Genomic DNA, 22242 nt, shown 5'->3' with positions numbered 1-22242 from the left:
TTAAACAGCAGACCTGATCTCTACCCCATGCCTCAAAGGAACCATTCCCTTCCCTCTATTCTCTCTAGACACAGAAAAGGTCACCTTAGATGTACGATACGATATAGTTGCAGGTAGTGCCTATTACACAGCAGATGGATACAATTTAATTTTGTATTCTTCTGAATACATGCCCATGTACATCTACATATATCCTCTGTTTGCTTTGTTTTATTTTTCATGGTACAGATTTTAGCATCAGTAGCCTGGATTGCATGTTCGAGACAGAAAATCTAGCTCTTTAGTACAGACCACTTTGGTTTCGTGTAAACAAGTAACATGATTTGGGTGTCATGACAGGCAAACATCTATCTAAGGTGAATGATCAGCATTAACATTTAGACCGTACTTGGCTACCTGCAAGCCCGCCAGTGCTGACTGGAGGAAACCACAGATTTACCAGAATACAGGATATAGTGATGTTGGCGTCCAAAGACTCAATCACCCAGGCCAGCTGGAGTATGTAATTTTTAATAGGATCTTCGGGTTAATAAGAGCTTCCCTTGTTACTGAAGACTGAACGCACAGACTAAATCAGATTAAGTGCCTCTAAAGAATTCAACAGACAATTTAGCGAAATGAGAGTTTCATATTCAGAAGTGAAGTTTCAGCTAGAATATTTCTGTATGTCCTAAAACATTTCCTGTAAAACTATGCACTAAATCACCTAATGCATGGTAATAAAGCTTATAATGTACAGGTCATTCTGGCACACAGGCCTATGCAGGCATCCCAATGTTACTAGCTACGTACCTTTGAGCTGCTTTATTTATAGATTTCTGAAATAAGGCAAACTTAAGAATGTTGGACTGTGTGAAACTACATGTGAAATGCCACCCGTATGCACGATTTTTGTAGAAGTGGATGCAAAAGTGACAACTGTGCATAGACACTTAGATCTGCTTCACCGAAAGCCTGTGAGTACCCCCGAGGACTATCCATGCCGCTAAAGGTACCATGTGCAGAAGTCTGCAGATCAGAGCCACAGTGTCTAGTTGTACTGAGTGAGCCTACTGCTTTCTTCTGCATATAGCAAGTTTTATACTAGCAGAGCTCCACTTCATTCGGGCATCGCTCCTCACCCCCCTGGGACTCCTACTTGGCAGCTGGGAAGGAGGTTCAGCAGCCCCAGGCAAAGGCATCACTGCAGCTCCCCTCAGAGTCCTTCAGACACCAACTGCCAAGTAAGTGCTGCATACATAAATCTCAGCTAGCTCAGGAGTAGGAAAGTCAGTTTAGGTAAGACTGAAACATAACAGCCAATGATATTGCCACATGCGTTGCCTTTTTTTTTTTTTTTTCCCCAAATTCTACGTTATTTAAAATTTTTAATAGGTGATTTGGTAAAGAAAACAGATTGTAATTATCTGATGAGGCATTTCCAAGTCAGAAGCAGATATAAAATGAAAAGTGTATTCTACACTGTTTGTCAAATGAAGGTGCACATAATTCTTCCTAGACTGTCTACTGCAATTTTTATTAAGAAACTCCCAAGACTAATTGGTATAATTTCTAAATGAAAGTTTAAATTTGCCATAATGAAAGAGTTGTGAAGTTTAAAAATAACAAATAAAGGAGTACATTTAACACTTGCTGAAGGAATATATGCCATTAAGCAGCTGCAGAATAATAATCTTTGTTTTTACAAAATTGGTAAGTGTGTGACAGGATGAATCAAATTTTGATTACAACTTTATCAACAAAGATTCTCCCTAAGTCCTGATGAAAATCTTTGTGGTCTAACACCTCAAGGAAAAAAAAAAAAAAAAAAAGGCTGAACTTAGAAACTTCAGTTATTTTTATGGAACACAAGTCAGACAAACAGTGAGCCAAGATTTTAGAAAATGGATTCTGTACTTTCACACTTAGAATTTTAAAACTGGCAAGACTTTCAAAAAACACATGCTAAGTTTGGATGGCCATAGTAAAAGAGCTCTGGAAAAAAAAAAAAATCTGTTGATAAAACTGGCTGGCAAATTATGCCATGTAGGAAATCTCCTATGAAAGCGGAGATTAAACCTTCAGAGTAAAGAAATAACCTTCTTTGAACATGACTTGATTTAGTCTAATGCCTACCATTGTCTACAGAACAAAGGAAAGTGAAATTTTGAGGTCAGAATCTCTCTGATGCCTCACGGATGCACAGCAGGGAGCAGAAGCTTGTTTTAGCGCATACCTGTACCAGTGGAAAGAACAGCAAGGCAAGTGAAATGTGAAGGAGCACCAAGCCTTCCGACATCTGCCTTTCCTTTTTTTTCCTTAACTGTACATGAAATCTGTGACTGAGGAACAGAAAGATGGTTTTAAATCCATAGTACTGTATGATTTTCAAACAAGTTGTCAGGACCGAGTCTTTCTGTCTGAGTAACTATGAGCTGTCTTAGGCCAAGAACTGGGAAATACCTGTCCGAAGAAATACAGGAAACAGACACTGATGCTAGCCGCAGTATCGAAAGAAGTCCTAGAGGCACAAGCCACTGCAGCAGACTGTGAGCTGAACAGACCTTTTTTGGTTTTCCTTGTAACAGGAAACGTGTGGAATAAATCTACTCCTTCATTGGCCATCTTCCCAAAAAAGGGAGGTTTTGCAGGTGAGAAACAGAACTAGCAGTCCCATCCCTGGAAGTCTGCACTACAGACTGTCCCCAGCAGTGCATGTCCTGCAGTAGAATAGTTTCCAAATTTATAATCTGATTTGGACAGAGCTGCAATGGATTAACATTAAAATGATTCAGTGCATCACTGTTCAACTATTAAAGGTATGTAAGTGAGAAGAGAAGAAGGTTTCTTAAAAAAATCAAATGCAGAACCAAAGTTCCATTCGAAGTAATTACAATAATCACAGAATCACACCTGGGAGTCTAATTTGCTCCTGAATTCATAAATAAAATTATTATTTTTTCATTTAGCACTAATCTTTATTAAATACCGCCATTTACAATTAAAAGCACCATTGTAACTGAAGAGAAAAAGAGCTTTAAAGTAAGATCTGGAGATAAAGAGTTATTCAAAGGTTGTGAGGGGGGAAAAGCCATAAGAGAGAACTTCTGATAGCTGAAGAGCCTGATTAAACAAACCCACTGTCACAGTGAGGAAGGGGAAACCAAGAGGAGAAAGGAAAGTGCGAGCTGGTAGTGGAGTAGGGCCACTCTGGGTCAGCAAGATAGTAGGAAAAATGCATAAAGAATTTTGAAGAGAATTTTATTAATCCTTCACAAGTTAGGTGTGTTTGTTAGAAACTGATTAAAATAGGGTGATATGTAATGGACAAGATTATATTTCAATAGTTTTGACAGGTTGCTGCATAGGCAATATATCCATTAATTATTTGAGCATTTTCGATCAAAGATTTTATGCATGAAATAACAGAGTTTACATGGTTCACAGAAACAAAGATATGCCTAGGCAGATGCTGAATACAAAATACAAAAAATGCACCAGAGAAACCTCAGCATTGTGAGTGAGTCACCAATTCACATGCTGTCACTTTAAAGGTGCTTAAAGCCTCCTTCCCCACGCCACGAAAGGATTTCGCGGAGTGATTCTGCAGTAGTTCAGCTTAATTTCTTGCAAGATGAAGTCCTTTGCCAATAAAGTATACCCATATCAGTACTAACTCAATAATCATTCTTCTTAGTAGAGCAGTAAGTATATTTTCATCTTCTGCTAACTACACTGCCTACATAACCAAACCTCCATTCAGTCATGCGGACAGGTGCTAAATAAAGTCGAGAACTTGACAAAAATTGCAATAGCTTCTCCTAGGTTTGAGACTGGAGTTGAGCACGAGGGGTGGGTATGGTCAGAAGCCTGAAAGGAGAGAACTCAAGCAAAATTCAAACCGCAACCCAGAAAGCCTGGGGACTTCTGCTCTAGAGAGCACTATGGTTTCTGCCTCCCTTCCTTGCACAGGAAGACAGATGGACTCACACACACGTACATTCCTTTTATGTAGCGATCTATTGCGTAACCATTTATGGTTCATTCTGAAGTACGTTTTCATCTTATCTCAAGATCATTCATCTTGATAGAAGAAAGAAATTTTTTACACTGAGAACAATCATTTACTGGAATAACTTCCCCAGGGATGTGGTAGAGCCCCCACTGTAGGTTTTCAAGATGCGATTGAACAGGTTGCTGCATAAATTCATCTAGGCTCCCTTTCCCACAAAACATTGGACCAGATGATCTTTCAAGGTCTTTTCCAACCTAGGCTGCTCTATGATTTTTGGCAAAATCGGAAATTTGCAAAATTAGAATGATAAAAGACGTTTTTGCAAAGGTGAAGTGTAATAATTCTGGGCTAAGAAAGATGTATAGTATGATCAACACAACCTGCTACAGGACTTCGAGTTAAAAACATACTATTTCTACCTCTTGTTGAGCTCTCCATTTGAAGCAGTCATTATTCTCATTTAATATACTATGAGGATTAGAATAATGTTGATAGTTATCTCTCTCACAGGATGTTGTGAAGACTGATTTGTACACATACATTATTTCAAAAACACAAGACAGAAGAATAATGTTATGCATTATTAGCACTGGTAGAATAGTAACACAGTTTCTTATTAACTCAGAATTCCACATACAGCTAGTAAATCGCTACTCAAAAGGTCTCCTCTCCTTCCAACGTTCCTCCCAGATTTCTTCCAACTCCCAAGCTGGTTATTGAGCAAGTTGTAATGTCATTTTAAAAGACTAACAGGCTTCCCTTGGGGAAGAAAAATCTGAAGACAAAACACCACAAGCAAGTTCTCCCATTAAAACACTTCTATGCAGAGATACTTAGCAAAGCTGAAACAAAATGACAGTAGAGACAATGGTGTTTCTCACACGTTCTCGACTGTGCTTAAAATGTCCAAGGAATGTAACCCTATATAATAAAAGAAGCCAGCTTTACAAGACTGTCTCCTGATTGAATTAAAAAATACATTGGCCTGCTAATGGAAATCTACAAAATTGCAAAAATTATTTCCCCCCCTCACGTAACATATTTTTCAAGTAGAAAACACAAGAAATCACGTGCCATTAAAACTGTCACTGTGATAGGTAATTACCTGAGCATCATAACCAATAGACTCCTCTGTGTCATCAAGAGAAACAGAAGACAAAATTAAACCGACCATCTAGCCATAATTTAGTGCTTCATGATCAAATTTATTGAGCCCTTTTTCACACTTGATTGATATACTTTGATTTCACAATTAAACAAAATTAAATTATTTGAAATGCTAAGCCATTTTCTCCACTGGAGTAAACTGGCGTTGTCACCCTGTTTATTGTCACCCTGTTCAGGCTGGTAGAGAATTTGTGCTATGGATTTCCTGATCCATCTGCATCCTTCTAGTCCTTGAATAAAACTGCAGCCTTATGGAGAAACAATCAAACACGTGTGCCTTCAGGTCTCATACAACAGTTCAACCCCTCATTTTTAAGCCAGCTGGGCTCCTATTTTAATCACCACCATCTCCTCCAGCTATGGTGAAACCAGAACACAGATGACCCCCATGCCCAAACGAAACAAACTCTTCCAAAACCAGGACTGTCTTCTGGCCAAGTCTTTTATTTACATCCCATTAAACTAATAGGCATTTCGGTTCCCATTCAGTTCTCCCCAGTTTTTAAGGTGCTGCACTGTGCTGGTAATGCTAGTGGTTCAGTTCAGCTTGCTGATCGAGCCAGCAGTGCCACTGCTCCCCTCCACCCGGTGCCACAGGTTTGAAACACCACAGAAGTGTTGTCTTTAGCCACAAAAGTCCCAGATCATGCTCTCTGTAATGACGGACTGATCTGACTGATCAAAAATGTTGACTGCAGAGAAAAATCCTCAGGTAACTGGACACAGAGATCAGCACCAAAGGCACAAAAATATATAGAAATAAAGATAAACTAGGTAGTGATGGAGAACGCAAGGAAGATGGAGGCTGGAGCACAGGCCCTGTGAGGACGGGCTGTGGAGACTTGCTGGAGGGAGACACAGCTTGGGGGACCTAATAGCTACCTTCCAGTACCTACAAGGAGGTTATGGAAAAGAAAGTCAGTCTCTCTACAGCAGTGCATAGCAGGAGGGTGAGTAACAACAGTAAATCAAGATTAACTGAGGTTCAGATAGGATATTTGGAAAGACTTTTTCACCATGAGGACAGTCAAGCCGTGGAGCAGGCTGCCCAGAGACGCTATGTGATCTCCATCCTTGGCGGTTTCCAAGAGCAGACTGGATAAAACCTCGAGTGACACAGTCTGAAGTCAGTGTCCACTGTGCTTTTAGCAGAAGGTTGGACAACAGAACCAAAATCAGGAATGTTTTCCCTCAGGGCATGGGAATGTCTGGAAAACGAGCCAGGCAGGGGCACAAATATGTGCCTCCTGCAGCAACGTACCTTCTGTAAACAGGGATTTTATCTAGGTTTGAAGGAGTACGAAGAGAGGAACCTTGCATAATCAGTTTGAATTGTTTAAACAACTTTAAAGGCAATACTAGGCAATACAATTCTAAGCACTAAGAAATAATATTGAATTCTTTAGAATTTTATTAGGTACAAAAATAATCAAGTTATAGAAATGTATCAATGTTCAAAGATAATCACTTTAAAGAGCCCACAGTTTAATAAAAAATGTAATACAAAAGTTTACTATACAATTTAAAGTCATTATGTATAAGTCTGTTTTTTTGCTGTGTAAGTTCTACCTAAAAAAATTATTTTGTCTAGACAATTTTATAGGAACTGTACAGAAAAATCTCCTTCAGCCATGTTTCTTTCCAGAACCATGACTGGCTAACTTGCACTCACACAACAGTGCCCGTTTCAAAAACGGACCCACCAAATTTTCCAGGCATCAGAGACGGCTCTTTGGTTTTCTGTGCAATAGTGCTACACTGGAAGTTATTAATAAGCATCATCACACACAGACTGCGGCTAAGGTGGTGACATAAACAGCTTGCTTTCAGATTGAAAGCATCAAGCAGTGGAATGCTCATCTGTGAAGTGGTGGTTAAAACAGTAAGAGGATACTGCCCAAAGTGAAGCACAAAGTCAAGCCAAGCCATAGACTAAGGGGCTTCCTTAGTTTGGGTTGATTCTAGTGGGGTGGAGCGGTTGCAGCTCTTTGGATCCTCTATAAGAAAAGTTACCAGAAAACCAGCAGCTTTTGAGAAACCATAGTGAATATGGAGCTGAGAGACCACACGGACAACAGTCGGGGGAACACAGTTCCCACTGGGAAGACAGGTCCAGAAAACACAAGCAAAGAAACTGCCTCTGTCTCTTTGTCCCTACGGCATTGAAACTGAACTCTGCAGACCACTGCAGGAAGAAAGGTCTGGCACAGATCCCGGGGCATCTTTCTAGGATAAACGACTCAGCAAGGTCCCCTAAGTCCCCCTCTTTCAGTCCAAAAAGAGGCAATACAAAAAAATGACCCAATTCTAAAATGTTTATCTTACCAATTATAAGAAGTTTATCTCAAATTCTGAAAGCTGTAGGCTTACTCAATGCTTGAAGAAGCCAGTAAACTTTTTCCTGGAGTCCATTTTTGTCCAGTGCCAGTACCGATATCCTCAGCTCCTCAGGAATGTTGGGATATGAATCATTAATAATTTAAAGGAGAAGGAGGAATTTTGTCAGATAAAGCGGGGGAAAAACCCCACCGATTCACTCATTTTATTATGTTCAAGAAATGCACAAGTCCATTTGCATGTTTAGAAGAAAACTGCACTGGAAAGTGATCCTTTAAAAAAATATGGATTTCCAGTTATGTTTAAAATACAATCTACGGCATTTCATCTTTTTTCATAGGTGCTACTGCATCACAGAATAACAGGAGTGCAACGGGGAGTTAAGTGTCGGGGAGGAAAAGGGGACAGTGTAGGGACAACTACTCACTGTTACAACAGCTATTGATCTTGAGAACACAGGCATGACAGCTGCATACAGTGGTTTTGAGGTGATGTAGTTCATCCATCATTTACTCCTCAATCTGATCTCCAAACATACTGCCATTACCCAATTCCCATCAAGCTGTGCTAAATGACTCTTTCCGCAGAAGCTTACAGGGCACGACCTGCTCCTCCTCTGCCGGCACCACAGATGCGTCTCTGTCTGCCTGTAGCCCTGACAGCTTTCTACAGCCATCCTTAGCATCCTTTCAAACCAAATTCTTTCTGCCTCCTTTGGAATTGCAGGACAGGCAGACAACAGGGAAGTGGGAAGATGCTAATTGCAAATTAAGTTGTGCTGCAGGTCTTCCCTGCCTCACTTTTATCTCATCAGTACCTTCTCACCCCTTGCTTTTCTGGCTGCACTAGACTGTGTCTTGATTGAATTCAAAAAAATGCCTGGAACTATTACTGGTGTGACAGACAAACAGCAACCATGTTCTTGGCTTGAAAAAGCAATTTTAAGTTTCTGTGTCCTAGGCATTTCTCAATTAAAGGAGCACAAAGTGGATTTAAACACTCTCTTTACAGCACCAGATTATAATGCAATCAGGTTTCAGAAGATCTGTTTTTTAAAAATCAAACAACTGATAGCAAATATGGAGATACAGGGAAAAAAGGGCAATACCCTGCAGCAAAAATGCCCAGGTTTCAAAGCCCTGAAAAAAAAAAAAATCTCAAGTTACTAAATTACACCATACAAGAACACATGAACAGCTCTTTTGGAGCAGACCAGAGGTCTACATAGCCCTGTCTGGTCTGCAACAAAAATATCCCCCCACCACACAAGCCCAGACACACAGTTAAACAGTCTCGAAAAGTGGATGCCTTAAGTTAAAAAACAAGTCAATGTGAGTGTGTATCAGCACAAGCCTCTAATACTCTCCTGAGCTCCAATCCATTTTCAACACAAAGCATTTCTGAGATGCATGCTGCTTCTATGTATTTTTCATGTCTCAGTACATTCCTCGGCATTAACTCATCCAGTCTCCCCACACGAACTTTTGCCATTTATGTCATCCTCCTGCAAAGAGTTCCTGCCTGCTGTGAAGCTGGTTCCTAGTAGTTTCGTTTGAAGCCTGCTGCCTTCTGTTCTAGAAGCCATGAAACCACCCCTCTCTACCCATCGTCTCCGACACACCCATGATTTTCTAGATCTCCGTCATATTCATCCACCACATCATCTCTACCAGAAGTGTTTTTCTCAATCATTTCCTTGCTCTGATGATTCCTGTCAATTTTCTCTGAACTTTCTACATATCCTTGTTGAAATGGAAATCCTAGACTGTGCGCAGCTTTCAGCCTGCATACAAAAGGGAGCATGAAAGCCCACAGCTTCATCTCCCTTCCCACGGGCCATCCAAGGACTGGTAAGGCAGCAGTAGCATGGTTGAGCCACAGCTTCCTATTCTTGCCACTGGGTATCAACTTTCCAAAGATGAGAGCGGAAACAACACAAGGCTTACGGCACATTCATGTCAAGAGCAGCACGGAGTAAACAATTCCTTTTACAGGTCTCAAGGGGACCCAGCGGGGATTTGGGACTGTCCTCCAGCCCTGCCTCTGCAGTGCTAACCTGCCCCAAGGCACCAGAAGTGCCATGCATGCTCTGCAAATGCATCTCTGTTCCAGGGACAGGGCTGTAGGCACGCATCTCTCTCTCCCTCACTATGCATCCAGATCTGTCTATAGATCAGAAATCATGTTTATTTATTTCAAATGAGAATTCCAATTATAGCACCAAATTATTCCGAGGGGGTAACAACAAAGATGCTGCTTTTGGTCCAAAATGGATTTATTTCAAAGCGATTTCCAACATGCTGCTAAGCAGCAGAAGTTGTAGGATTGTACAACACAAGGCGGGCTGCCAACACTGAGCTCTGCTGCAGCTGAGCAGGCACAAGTTCAACATAAACAAAAATAACTGAAAACGAAAACTGGGGGGAGAGGGAGGGAAGGGGGCTAGACAGACAAACAGGCAAATGCCAATGCTGAGAAAGAAAAGCCTAAAAACCACAAAAACATTCTCAGCAAGGAGGGAGTATACCCCCTATTTAAAACACAGTGCAAAGAAGCATCCCAAAATGGGCTCGTCCCAGCACTGCTAGGAATTGTGAGAGCCGGTAGACAATTTTAGATTCAGCTGCTGCTCAGATGAGCTACTCTACAGGCTTAGAAATTGCCCACACATTTTTCAGAAGGTAGGAGCAAAACCATCACTGTGGCTGAAACCAAGGCCCTCCAGAAAGCAGGAGCAGAATTAATAGCGTATTTCTAATCATTATTAAAAGAACAGCATTTAGCTCAAAGAGCTAATTGCTTAAAAGTTATGAGAAACTATTTAGTCATCTCTGCAACTTTGACTCTGGCCTCTCAGGTGTCTGTGCCACTCACTGGGAAAGGCTGCGGAACTGTAATTGCAGAGAGACTTTGGAATGACAAACTCGTGTGATCCACACCTATAAAGTGGCAAACTACAGTTGAACAGGCTGGGCTGTGCAGACAATTCACTTGGTTTATTTACTTTGAAAACATCTGCTCTGTTGAAACTGTAGTCAAGGCTAACAAAACAAGCATTCACTAGAGACTGCTCCGTGGTGGGTTCTGTAGCCACAGCCCAAGGAGCAGCACTGGAGGATCAGCTGCTGGAAACGATGGAGAGATGGAGTCTTTAGGCTAACACTGGGACCAAGGGCTGATCTAGGGAGGTTACAAAGTACCAAGCTCTCTTTAATGCTCCCAGGCCAGTAGAATAACTGCTTTGGTAACTATAGGGCAGTTTTTACTGGGCTGTTATCATTAGTTGCTATTTTGTAGTATTAAAGCATTGCACCTCAGCAGAAGTTCAATGGAATTTCAGGGAAAAGGCACCTAAAAAGGCACTACTGCAACTGAGGAGCCACGCTCAGCCCAGTGAGCGCTGGAATCAAAGGTCTTCGGTTGCCTTGAGGAGCTGTCAGGAATTTCTCTTAAAAAGGCAAATATATTCTATTACAGCTTTGCTACCAGTTCCATGTATGATTTAGAAAGTGCTTCTCAGCCTGTTGCCCACAGACCACTGAAATGACCAGAGGAAAAAAAAAAAATTTTGCTTACTTCTACACACACAGAAACAAAGTGTGGGGGAAAAAAAAAACCACTCAGTTGAGCATTCAAAGTCTAGTCCAAATATTTGTTGACTATAAATGAAAAAACACTTGAGGCAACACTACCCAAGATGAATGGTGGCTTTATCTTTTCTACCCATCTCCTGATCCCAACATCTAGTCTATCCTTTGACTAAAAGTACACAAGAAAGATTGGTAAGAAAGATAGGGTAAATAACCAGATTACAAAATTTACTGCTGAAAAAATAGGTAGAAATAAAATCCAGCAACGTAACAGAGAGTTCATTGCAGGAAAACCCATCACACCATCCCCCAAAAGATCAAGAAATTTGCTCAGCACAAACATGGTAAGTAAAAGCTAGAATCCTCCCAAAGGAACAAGAAAACCAAAACACTTAAAATATGCTAGCATAAAAGTCAATGTCATGTGCTCACCTTGTATACAGGCTTACTCTGATCTCCACATCTGAAAAATATACGGAGGTAATAAAGGGTCCTAGAGTCAGGCAGCAAAAGTTATTAGTCAAAGACAGACAACCGAACGAGGAACGACTGACAACATCAGGGCAGTTTATCTGAAAGATAACAACAGGACTGATAAAAAACAAAATACAGTGAAAGTTAATTAGGAAGTATTTTTTACTTGCCCTCCTAATACAAAGTCAAACAGAACTAAATCACATTTCAAATTGATGCTTTGTTTTAAAAACAATGGATGGATAACCTGTGGAACTCTGCCACAAAACACTAGCGATGCCAAGAATCAAGAGGATTAAACTGCAATTGGATACGTACACGAATAATCCCTGCAGGTCCACTATAAGCAATCACTAACAGACGGAGATTAGGGAGACATTCTGTAATGGAGATATACTTTCCTAACAGTTTAGGGAAGAATTTCATACACCACCCTCTGTAGCATCCTAGACTTGCTACTGCTGGCTACATGACACCCAACTAGAGGGACGCTCCTCGGATTACTCTAGCGCTCCCTGGGTTTCCAGGGCTGTTCTCCTACCAGAACTGTTCAGTAGCAGCAGGTACTAGGTGCGTGCCAGATTTTACATCTGAAAGGATGTGCGTATCCTTTAAGGCATCTTTGGGCTGTTATTAAGCAGCCTTGATTAGAAAAGTCAAATTTCTGCAGTTAAGGTAAACTTCTTGTAATCTCACTTACAGCCCTTCCTAAAGCTTAAGCAAACAAGGCCTCACTCTTTAGTCTTCTGAGAGTTTACTTTCCATTCTATCATTGCATCTTTTAATTTCATGTAAAAGTTATTAATCTTGTTATTTTTTTTGAGACCCAGGAACAGACTGTAGATAAGAACAAAACCAAGAACAGGACACCTCGATCACATCTTTGTGACACCACATGCGCAAACTCACAGAGCCTCTTCCAGAGCAAGTATCTTCCTTTTTAAGAAGGCTCTCCTAAAGGTACTAAGATTCTTTGTAAAGAGGGTATCCTTCAGTAACGGAAATGCTGATAGCCCTGTCAGCACCCCTAAATGCCTGTCAATGGCAAACAATAAATCAAACAACATGATGAAGGAACCTGTTTCCTAGCCAGACAAACCAGGCATGATTGCAATAAACTGAAAGTTCAGCTTGGCAAAGTCAAAGTCAGCAATGGCTAGTTACCTCCTCCCTTCCTTCCTAGCTGCAGGCTTGCAAGTGTTGACATTGTCATATCTAGGAAAAAAAACCACATCCTTAGTTACAGCCTTAGTTGCTCTTTCATGTTCTATACCTGGTTGGTCTCTTGCTACAATATGAGAAAATCTGATAATGAATCTGTATTTTTATTTGTCCTTAATAAAGTTGGGGATGCTTGGTTTTTCAGTCAGAAGTCACCAGTTTTCACAATGCATAAAAATGTGGCTAAGCAGAGTGCAAGTGTACTGCTACAACATTTAGGTGCCTTCTGTAGCTCAAAAATACCAGAAAACTGGAAGGACTTCTGAACGCAACGGTAGTGCAAATCTCATTATTAACTACCACTTTACCCTACTGAGCAAATATCAGCATGTCCCTCCTGAATAACAAGAGTATTTCTAGCATCAGTCATCGTATTTCTTAATGGAGAACTGAATTCGCTGGCAATAAAGTCCAGGTTCCCGGAAGAGAAATGACTCTGTGTTCTCTGTTGACAGATTGAGTTTTAATGAGCAAAGGAAACAACACGGGGCCTGATCCTAATCCCATTTAAGTCAACGGGCTTTGGATGGAGCTCTGAGGTCCTGATTTTGTACCTGTCACACTCCCGGCGCCACTGAGACCAGCAGGGAGTTTCAGTGTCACTCGGAGAAGAACGGTTCTTTGACAACTAATACTACCACTTCTTCCAACATGGAAATTCCCCCATTATAAGCAGGGGAAAAAAAAAAAAAAATCAATTGCTGAGAATTTCAGATTGCATTTTCAAAAAAAAAAAAAAAAAAAAAGAACTTTTTGGGATGACACTTAGTAGGCTCATTTTGTGCCAACCCTGATTGTGAAGAAAGTGCAGTTAAGTGCTCCAAATGCATTATAATCTTTTCCACTATCACTTACAGGTGCCTTGCTGACAGCATTTTTTATTTTCAAGTCTACTTATTTTAGTAATCGTGTTTTTGAGAACCGGAATGATCTGTTCATGTGGAACTGGTGGAATGTGTTGGGACAAAGTAACACACTGGAATAGTAACTTACCATGGATGACAGGTTACACAGGACTTTTTAATTTACAATCTATACTATACAGGTTAAAAGACACAGCTTTTTCCCTCCTGTTTGGTATTTTTCTTTCTACTGTTGTGATTTGCAAGCCATTACTTCAGTGTATGCCTGACCTACTCATCAAGTAAGCTCTTTAATGACCTTAATAAATTACATGTAAACTTTGAGTTAAGGACACAGTTCATAGGATCATAGAATACCAGGCTGGAAGGGACCCCAAGGATCACCTGGTCCAGCCTTTCTTGGCAAAACTCTTCAATTAAAACTAATAGTCATGATTGCAGCATCTCTCTATGGTGCTGCTGCACTCTGTTGGCAGTACACTATGCAAACACAGCTGGGGTCAACAAACAAGTGCTCTTCAGAACTGTTGCACAGCATTTCCTCCATTTGATACTCTGCCCAGTCACAGATTTTAGCTCTTGTCCATCGAACTTGCAACAGCTTTGGCTACTCGGTTATCACAGAATATGTGCATATATATTCTTTTCCTGTAGATGCTTCTTTTTATTCATAATTACAATGAAAATGACAAGCAAACAGGAGATATTCTCCGTAACAGGATTAACAAATAAGTCCAATTAGTTTGAATTTACAAGTCAAAGCAGATTTATTTTATATATAGGACTCCTGCCAAAAATAATCAATAAATAAAAGAATAAGAGGGTCGGAGACTAACACATGTTAATTTCAAACTGCTACAATCTCCAGCCCCAGAAACCTTCAGTACTGTCACACTGAAATCCATAGCAGAATTCCTGATTTAAGGAGTAAGATTTATCCCCTCTGAGCTAGAGCACATTCTGTTGTGTAGCACTCCGCCCAACAAGACTGCTCACCTGCTGCAAGTTGCTCCACTGAAGAGAGGAACGAGGCACAGAACAGGGAATACCTGGGGAGGCAGCAGCTCTGCAGGGACAGAGGTGGCACCTGAACACATTTGGAAGTCTAATTACACAGCAAAAATAATGTGCTTGAATTGTGGTTGCTGTTATTTCTCATATGCACATTATTTAAACTCTCAGCCCAGATTTTCAAAAGATATAGGTGTTCGGTGAATTCTTTTTTGGTCTCATTTTCAGAAGTGCTAAACATCAACTTCTGAGAATTATGGCCCTTTAAAGCTTCTTAATTCAGTTATACAGAAAAGTCATCAGTCATGTTTGAAGATATTGGTCTTTTTCAGTTACAATGCTTTTTCCCTGTGTCTTTTTTTTTCACCTTTGCTTTCCTTCAGCTTTCATTCCTGTCTTGCCCAATGCTCCAAGCAGAAGTCAATAGTGCCAGAAATACTGCTTTTAAGGCAAGAAATTTCACCCTGTGAACACACTGCCATACTCAAAAACAAAACTGCAACTTGAAAGGCAGTGGAGAACCATTCTGAATCCCTGAATTATCCTGAGGCTTCAGCTAGCTTGCATTAGTGGATAGGATCATTTGGTTTTTTGGACCTTTAAAAAATTAATACCGTTAGTAACAAGAGAACCTCTTTCCTTTAACTTCTTTCACATATGGACATTGTTGCTTCAGCTAGAAATCAGCCATATTACATCCTGCTTTCTGTGTGCTGCTACAAGGATTGCAGATGAGGAAAACCACGGAAAGAGAATAGATGTTGAAACTGAATGTAGAAAAAAAAAAAGAGTGGAAGAAAGAAAAGAGGGGGAAAGAGGGGGAAGAAATACTAATTACACAGAAGATAACTTTAAAGCAGGTACTGAATCCATATTATATATCGATTTTCCATTCTGTATTTGCCTAGGTTGATAGTTCTCCCTCTAGGATACAGAAATGTTCTTTTCTCCAGAGATAATATGTTGTGTATGATGGAATTGACCTCATGTGATAGATGGAAGATTAAAGAGGAAATAAGTATGGGGTCCAAGCAGATTTCAAATCCAGTAGATTCACAACATATATAAAACTAGCACAATTATACACTAGTGAAGGACATTAATTTACTTGTACCAAACCAGCTTAGAAACTTATCCCTAAAATATTCTCTGCTGAGCTGAAAGCGGATTTACTTCAAAGTCAACACAAGGAACTGGGTTAGTAATCAGGAGAGTAGAAGACCTTGAATTTGTAATGTTAAACATCTACCACTTTAGAATTGCATAAACACACATTCAACTTGGTGGCCCATAATGGCTATTATCATGATCTATTAGGTTAATATTCAATTTCACAACTGGCATATAACTGTAATTCCTATTTAGAAAATGGACTGTAAAAGCCCAAAAGGACCCACTGAGCAAACTGCTGTATAAAAAGGGAAGTTTGAGATCACACAGCTATTCTATATATTTAAACATACAGGAAATACATATTGCTATACTAAGGTATAAGAAGACACCATTTAATCTAGTATCCTGCTGATAGAATTGTCTAGTAACGGATGTTTCAGGGCTGTATAAAATACAACAGTGATTTTATAAATACTGCAGGTCCATAATTCATACTGGGATTTCATCATGACCCCAGGCAAATGTCACTTACGTTCTGAAGCACAAGAATTGACAGTCTTTGCAATTTTTGTGTAACCACAGAAGTTTATTTGGATGAAAGATATCCAGTCCCGCAGACTTATTACACGCCATGCTGCACATTTTAGTTAGCTTTTTGAATGTTTCCTCTTGGACTAATACAATGGAGAAGGATGGTCCTGCTGATTTCTTCCATCACCTTCAATTTTTTAAACACCTCTCATGTATTCTCTTCCCTTTTTTCAAATGAAATTACATTACGCTCAATGACCTTTTTTCTCCTCACATCAGAGTATCATCTTCCTCCAAAAGATGCATATTGAAATACTCACATATCTTCACCTCTTAAAACACTTTGAACAGGAGGATTGGCATTATGATCAAAAATAGCTAAAAACACACAAAAAATGTGAAGGTCAAATTTTCATAGTGTCCCATTAAATTGCGGGCATTTTGGTTTTCTGGATACTCTATGAACAACAGCAAGGTCATGGTTTTGAAAGGTTTAGTAGGTTCCCACAGTACTCGGTGATTTCAGTGGGAGTTGCTAACACTCAGCAGCTCTGAAAATAAGGACTCATTTCATAAAGCCAGACCCAGGAATATCTGCATTAGCAGACACTAAGAAAAATGTCTGCCTAAGTGACACAACCCACAGTTAAACACCTGGCTTTCCATAACTGAGCCTAGCCATTTACTTCAAGAAAAACTTGAATCCGCTGTACCATCCTAGTGATTTTCACTTGTTCAGTACACATCTCATCTACCCAACACAACTGAAGGCAACGTTCTGACTAAACTGTTAAATTTCCATTGTGGCTTGTCAGACTTGTCACTTAATACTTCGGCCTCCTCTGTTTTATTGGTCCACAGGATGAGGGTGACAATATCTCAGCTAAGAACTATGAGACCTTCATATATAAAGGTAATAAAAAAAAACCCACAAGAACTACAGTAAATCAGTCTTCATCTATCTCCTTTCTGGTGTTCATTCACAAAGTATGAACACAAACCATTCAAATGTTAACAAGTATGAACAGTCATTCATTTTCTTACTATCCATCTGTCCCACACATGTACTAACAGGTATGAAAATACTAAACATAAATCTTTTCTTCATTCTCAGAATAATTTTTAAAATGCACCCTTCCCTTGCATTTTTGTGTGATGCCTGATAAATAATAGATCAGTTGCATGGTGTTAGTGTTAATATTAATGTTACCAGACAGCGTTTGAGAGAAGCAGGACAGAAACTTGAATTCCAGAGGAATTTGGAATGGCAGCAGTCACCATCCAGATGTATGTTTTGCAGCTCAGGCCCATCTCTGTAGTATACAGCTCTTATGGGGTGCACAGTCCCATTAATTTCTACTCAATTTACCCAGAGATGAGGATGCTTAGCACTTGACAGAACTTTGCAACAATTTTCTTAAACGGATTATTTAAAGTTAACTGGTAGGTTAAAACAAAATATCCATCAAGCACAAAACAAACAATGAGAAGACGCTGTGATCAGTTTCAGGAATGCTGACATTTGTTTGTTCTGAAATTAAAGAAAACCTTGTTTCCTCAGCCTAAATGTTGACATTTTCCAGCATAGAGATAAACAACCTTTGAGCTGCTTAATGCTTTGACTCAGTTTCAAGAAATCCTTGCAGCTATAGGGTTTTCTCCCCTATAAAAATGTGTTCTGGATCCATAAAATATAAAGAGCAGAATTAATTATTTAGTGCTAAATCCATCTCTCTTCCGTGCAGTAACACTAGGAAGCGAAGAGGGCCATATAAAGACTTTTTCCTCTCATCTCCCATCTTAGCAGCTTTACAGGATGTATGTTTGGCTGAACCTAGCCTAAAAATTAGCGGCCTGGCCACCATATTACCAGCCTCAACACAGTTCTGTGAAGGCCTTGTCAAGAGATGAGTGCAAACGTGTGCAGGAACCGCACCCATGCAATTCTCAACACACAGAGGATAGCAATGTCCTTCCTTCATCATCCTAAGAAATGCTTGGTGTGTCTTTCTCAGTACTGTGGCCGCTTTCTGTGGCTAGAAAGATTCTTGTAAGAGAGAAACAAACGGTACCATCTCTACCTTCTCAGGCAGATCTCCATTCAAGAATTCAAGAGAATTTGAGAGAAACTCAGGATCAGCTACAGACGTGTTGCTTCTTCACACTGCTAGGACACTACAGAAAACAAACACACCATACTTTCATGCTAAAGTTCATTTAAAAGCTGATTAAGGAGGAGTGGGACAAAAGTTATACAAAGGATGTGTCTATCTTTTTTTAAAGAAAAAATAGTTTCAGGCACAGATCTGAGACCTAGCCAAAACATTTCCCTCCCTCACCCATATTCTCTTGCAGAGATTCCCAGCCTGCAGCACAGGCATCCATCACTGCTGGCCTAGACAGGACCGGTCCACCTTGACTTCCTAGCCTGTTGGGTTAGGATGGCCAGCTCCGGTGTTGTTATTGTGGGAGAATGGGTAGGGCAGGGGTAGAGACGAAGAGAAGAGGGGAGGGGTATTGCATCCCACCTTCAGGCAGAGAGCAGAGCAGAGTGATGAGCGTCCCAGGCAGTGGCAGGCAGAGACAGAGCAATGGCATAGGCAGAGAAAACCCTTTCAATATGAAGTAGAGAGGGAGGGACAAAGCACCGGGTGAAAAGAAGGACTCTTCACCTCTTACATGTAGTGAATTCTTCCCCCATTCTAGCTGCTGAGTAGAGCACTTTCAAAAGGCACTGCAAGATTAAACTGATTTCAAGCTCTTCAGAGAACACCGTATTTGCCATCTAATGAACATGATTAGAAAAGCTTTCACTCTGATGTATTCACAGCCATTGCAATGCTTCTCAAACTGTAATATGCTCACATTTACATACTATGAAAAACAGCTTTGCACAGAAGTAGTCTCAACCTCTGGTCTACAAGGACAGTGATTCACTAGGATTTCTCTGAACTCAGAAGCACTCACAAGCCTACTGCTATCCTCCCGTGCATCCTGTGGCAGCTGACTCCTTTAGCCATTTTTCACCGGCCCACTGCTTGTCAATAAATCACTGTGCTAATTCCTATGATGCCTCCTGTGAAGTGCTTTGGGAATTGTGGCAAAGATTTCTGGGCTGCATCTGAGAACTGGTGGTGAATGGCTGACTCCAGGTTGACATGATGAAGAAAGGTTAAGCTCTTCAGCCGAGCAGCCTCTTAGAAAGATTCATTGTGACTCCAGCTATCCCTTTTCTATACAGCAAGGCTATCCTCTGCATCTGCCTGAATACATAAGGGAGTTGACATTTGTCTTCTGTGTGGCTCGCGTACTTAAGTTTTCCTCTCTTCTCATTACCCGTGAAGGGTGATTACATTTCCTATGGAATATCACTGGTGATACATCACACTTCAGGGCTGTGTTTCCCGCCGCCCCCCCCCTTCAATGGGAACCTGTGGTTACTTCACCTTTTTCCTTTCTCGAATACCAATCCTCCCACAAGCTTGTGCGTTAGCCACCAGCCTCCCACCAAAGAAGAATAATGGGACTCCTACTGAAGCTCATCAATAGTAAATTATTTTCAGTTAGTGAAGACGATTTTCTCAGTGAAGTCTCTGAAGAGCCAGGGACAGAACAGCAGAACACTGTCTGCCCCACAATTGATTTGAATACAGTGGTTTGAAGGAAACCTCAGCCTTCAATAGCAAACCATTAAGAACAGCTATTTGTATGGTGCCTGTCTGAACACTGAGGATAGGAGGGAAGGTAGAGTCTGTCTTTCCTGATCAGTTGATTATTTTTTTCTTTTTTTCCCCACCAGACGGTCTTCGAGTAGACACTGGCATCAGAGCTCTGAACTGGCAGTGACAAGCTGTATAAAAAGCTGCAAGTCACAGAACTTACACTTTATTGTATAAAGCAAGGATTTTTTTTTTAAAACATTTTTTTCTTTTTTGTAAAACAAAGTCAAGGCATTTACTAGTATTTTTCAAGTCCATCCTTCTAGCAGATGAAGCAAGAGATGCCCAGCATAAGCAGATGCTGAACAGTTCAAGGGCACACTGTTTCTAAAGGATAGACTTGCCTGTCCCTCCTCTCATAGTTCTTTATGATACTCTTAGATTTGGGCAGGGAACTGCTATTTGGGGGACTTCCAAAGGAACCCAAGGGAATTAGGTATCTGAATCCACACTGGAATTCAAAAGCTCTAGGTCAAGCATTTAAAAACCTTTGAAGAGGATGCTTAACAAAAATAGGCAGACAGATTCTAAGTCTAAACGTGTATACATAATAAATATAGCACTGAAAAGGTCTACTTCCATATCAAACAATACTTTCTGGCTTGTGCTATAAAAGCGCATGTTCATTTTTTCTGTCTCCGACTTCACCCAGTAGGTTCTATAAAGAAGCAGGAACAGAGCTGGTTGAAATTCAGAACTTCTAAAATGTCTGAAAAAGTCTTTTTTTGAACAAAAATACGTGCATATTTACTCAATTAATTCTCTATATTCATTTCAATCTGGAATGTTTTTGCTGGGGAGGGAAAGGAGGAATGAAAAGCTTTTCAGTTCAATTTCCTCAAAAATAAAAACCAGCAGATGTCCGTGAATGCCCCTGCTACTATGCTGGATATGCGGGAAAGCTAAACTCTGACAGCCTCAGTCCTGGTGGGGGACAGCAGGGCATCAAGATTGCTAGAAAGTGGGAAGCGCAAGACACCCTGGAGCCATGTAGCAATCAGCATGGCAGGGTCACCTTGTAGTTACAGACACGGAGCCCAAGTCCAGGCTCCTTTAAACCTCTAGGCAGCCGGTATGAAAACCTCATCATCTCAGCCCTCAGGTGGCAGATTGTCCAGGCTCTGGTTGGAGATCACCAAAACCCATACATCTTCATAAAGCATCTCTCTCTGGGCAGCACAGTCTTTAAACGAGTTTGGTCAGAAAGTCCCTGACCACCTCTAAGCAGGAGCTGCTATGAGAACGGAGCTGCCATTTCTACACAGCTGCTTTTCAAAGGAGAAAAAGCAGGGAAGAAGCAGCCGAAGAATAGTTGGGGCCACTCTGACTGTGAATCAAGCAAACACTACTGGCTGTCAGGTTGGTCTGGGGCACAGGGGAATGCCTGACACGCAAACACCAGGAGTGAAATGGACTCACAAGTATGCAAGATCCATTACACGTTATGTTTTCTAAGCTGAAGCCCATAAAGCAAAAGAAGGAACAGAAAAGGTTCTCATTCATGACAGAAAACAGGTGGCACTAATCCTGGGTGGGACAGGAGAGGGAAAAGAGAAGAGGGACCGGGGGTACTGCTGTAGTGCTTTTAACTAGCCACTATATAGTCACGCTCTACTGCGACAGCTGAAGAAAGGCTCAGAAGTCAACCAGTATCCACTGACAGAGCCTCCTATAAACAGTTAATATATTGCAAAAATATTAGTCTTAGACTCAGTTGAGAGAAAAAAAAATCCAGAGCTGGACAACACAGTTTATTAATAAGAAACCAATCCTCTGCTAGCTACTGTCAAAAGCAGCTTCTGGGTTGTTTTTTCTACAGAGAAGCTGCTGCTGGGACTTTGCCAGTTCAGCAGTTAAAGGTAATCTCAAAGAATCCCTCAGCAAATTGTAAAGTGCTCAGGCTGAAGAACAACAAGGTGTTCAGGGACTGAACTGATTGTTTTAATTTGCGTAATACTAGCAGCAAGCAGCGCTTCAGAATTATTCTGCTTAATTCACCTGCTCCAGAAGCAAGACAAAACCAAGCCAGCTTCAATAAATAACCCCATCTAAAAGTATTTGACTTGATCTCCATCTAGATAAGGAAAAGTGCAACAAATCTGGCAATAAAAAGGAAAACGATGTTATTACATTGTTTTTTCTATACAATAACAAGGAGCTAGGGGTTTGCACTGACACAACACAGCAGTCAATAGGATCCGACTCTTTCACTGTCAGATCTG

General features: G+C 40.6%; 1 protein-coding gene across 10 annotated transcripts in view; it reads right to left on the bottom strand.

Moving 5' to 3' along the window:
* Window positions 1–22242, bottom strand: part of FARS2 (phenylalanyl-tRNA synthetase 2, mitochondrial) — a 251015-nt gene that overhangs the window by 50331 nt on the left and 178442 nt on the right. Inside the window, exons 10-11 of one of the 10 annotated variants that reach the window (XM_087762747.1) lie at window positions 14643–14712; window positions 12757–12777 (exon numbers count right to left, since the gene is read on the bottom strand). The exons of the other annotated variants lie outside the window; for them this stretch is intronic. Coding sequence (XP_087618873.1) covers window positions 12772–12777; window positions 14643–14712 — 76 coding nt within the window. The 3' untranslated portion in view covers window positions 12757–12771. Of the gene's footprint in view, window positions 1–12756; window positions 12778–14642; window positions 14713–22242 lie in introns of those variants that run through there. 10 annotated transcript variants of the gene reach the window in all.

The sequence above is a fragment of the Nipponia nippon genome, unplaced genomic scaffold (genome assembly GCF_047370975.1).
Source record: "Nipponia nippon isolate SJK-2023a ecotype South Korea unplaced genomic scaffold, ASM4737097v1 scaffold_1, whole genome shotgun sequence".
NCBI lineage: Eukaryota > Metazoa > Chordata > Aves > Pelecaniformes > Threskiornithidae > Nipponia > Nipponia nippon.
This window is presented reverse-complemented; position numbering and strand designations above follow the sequence as displayed.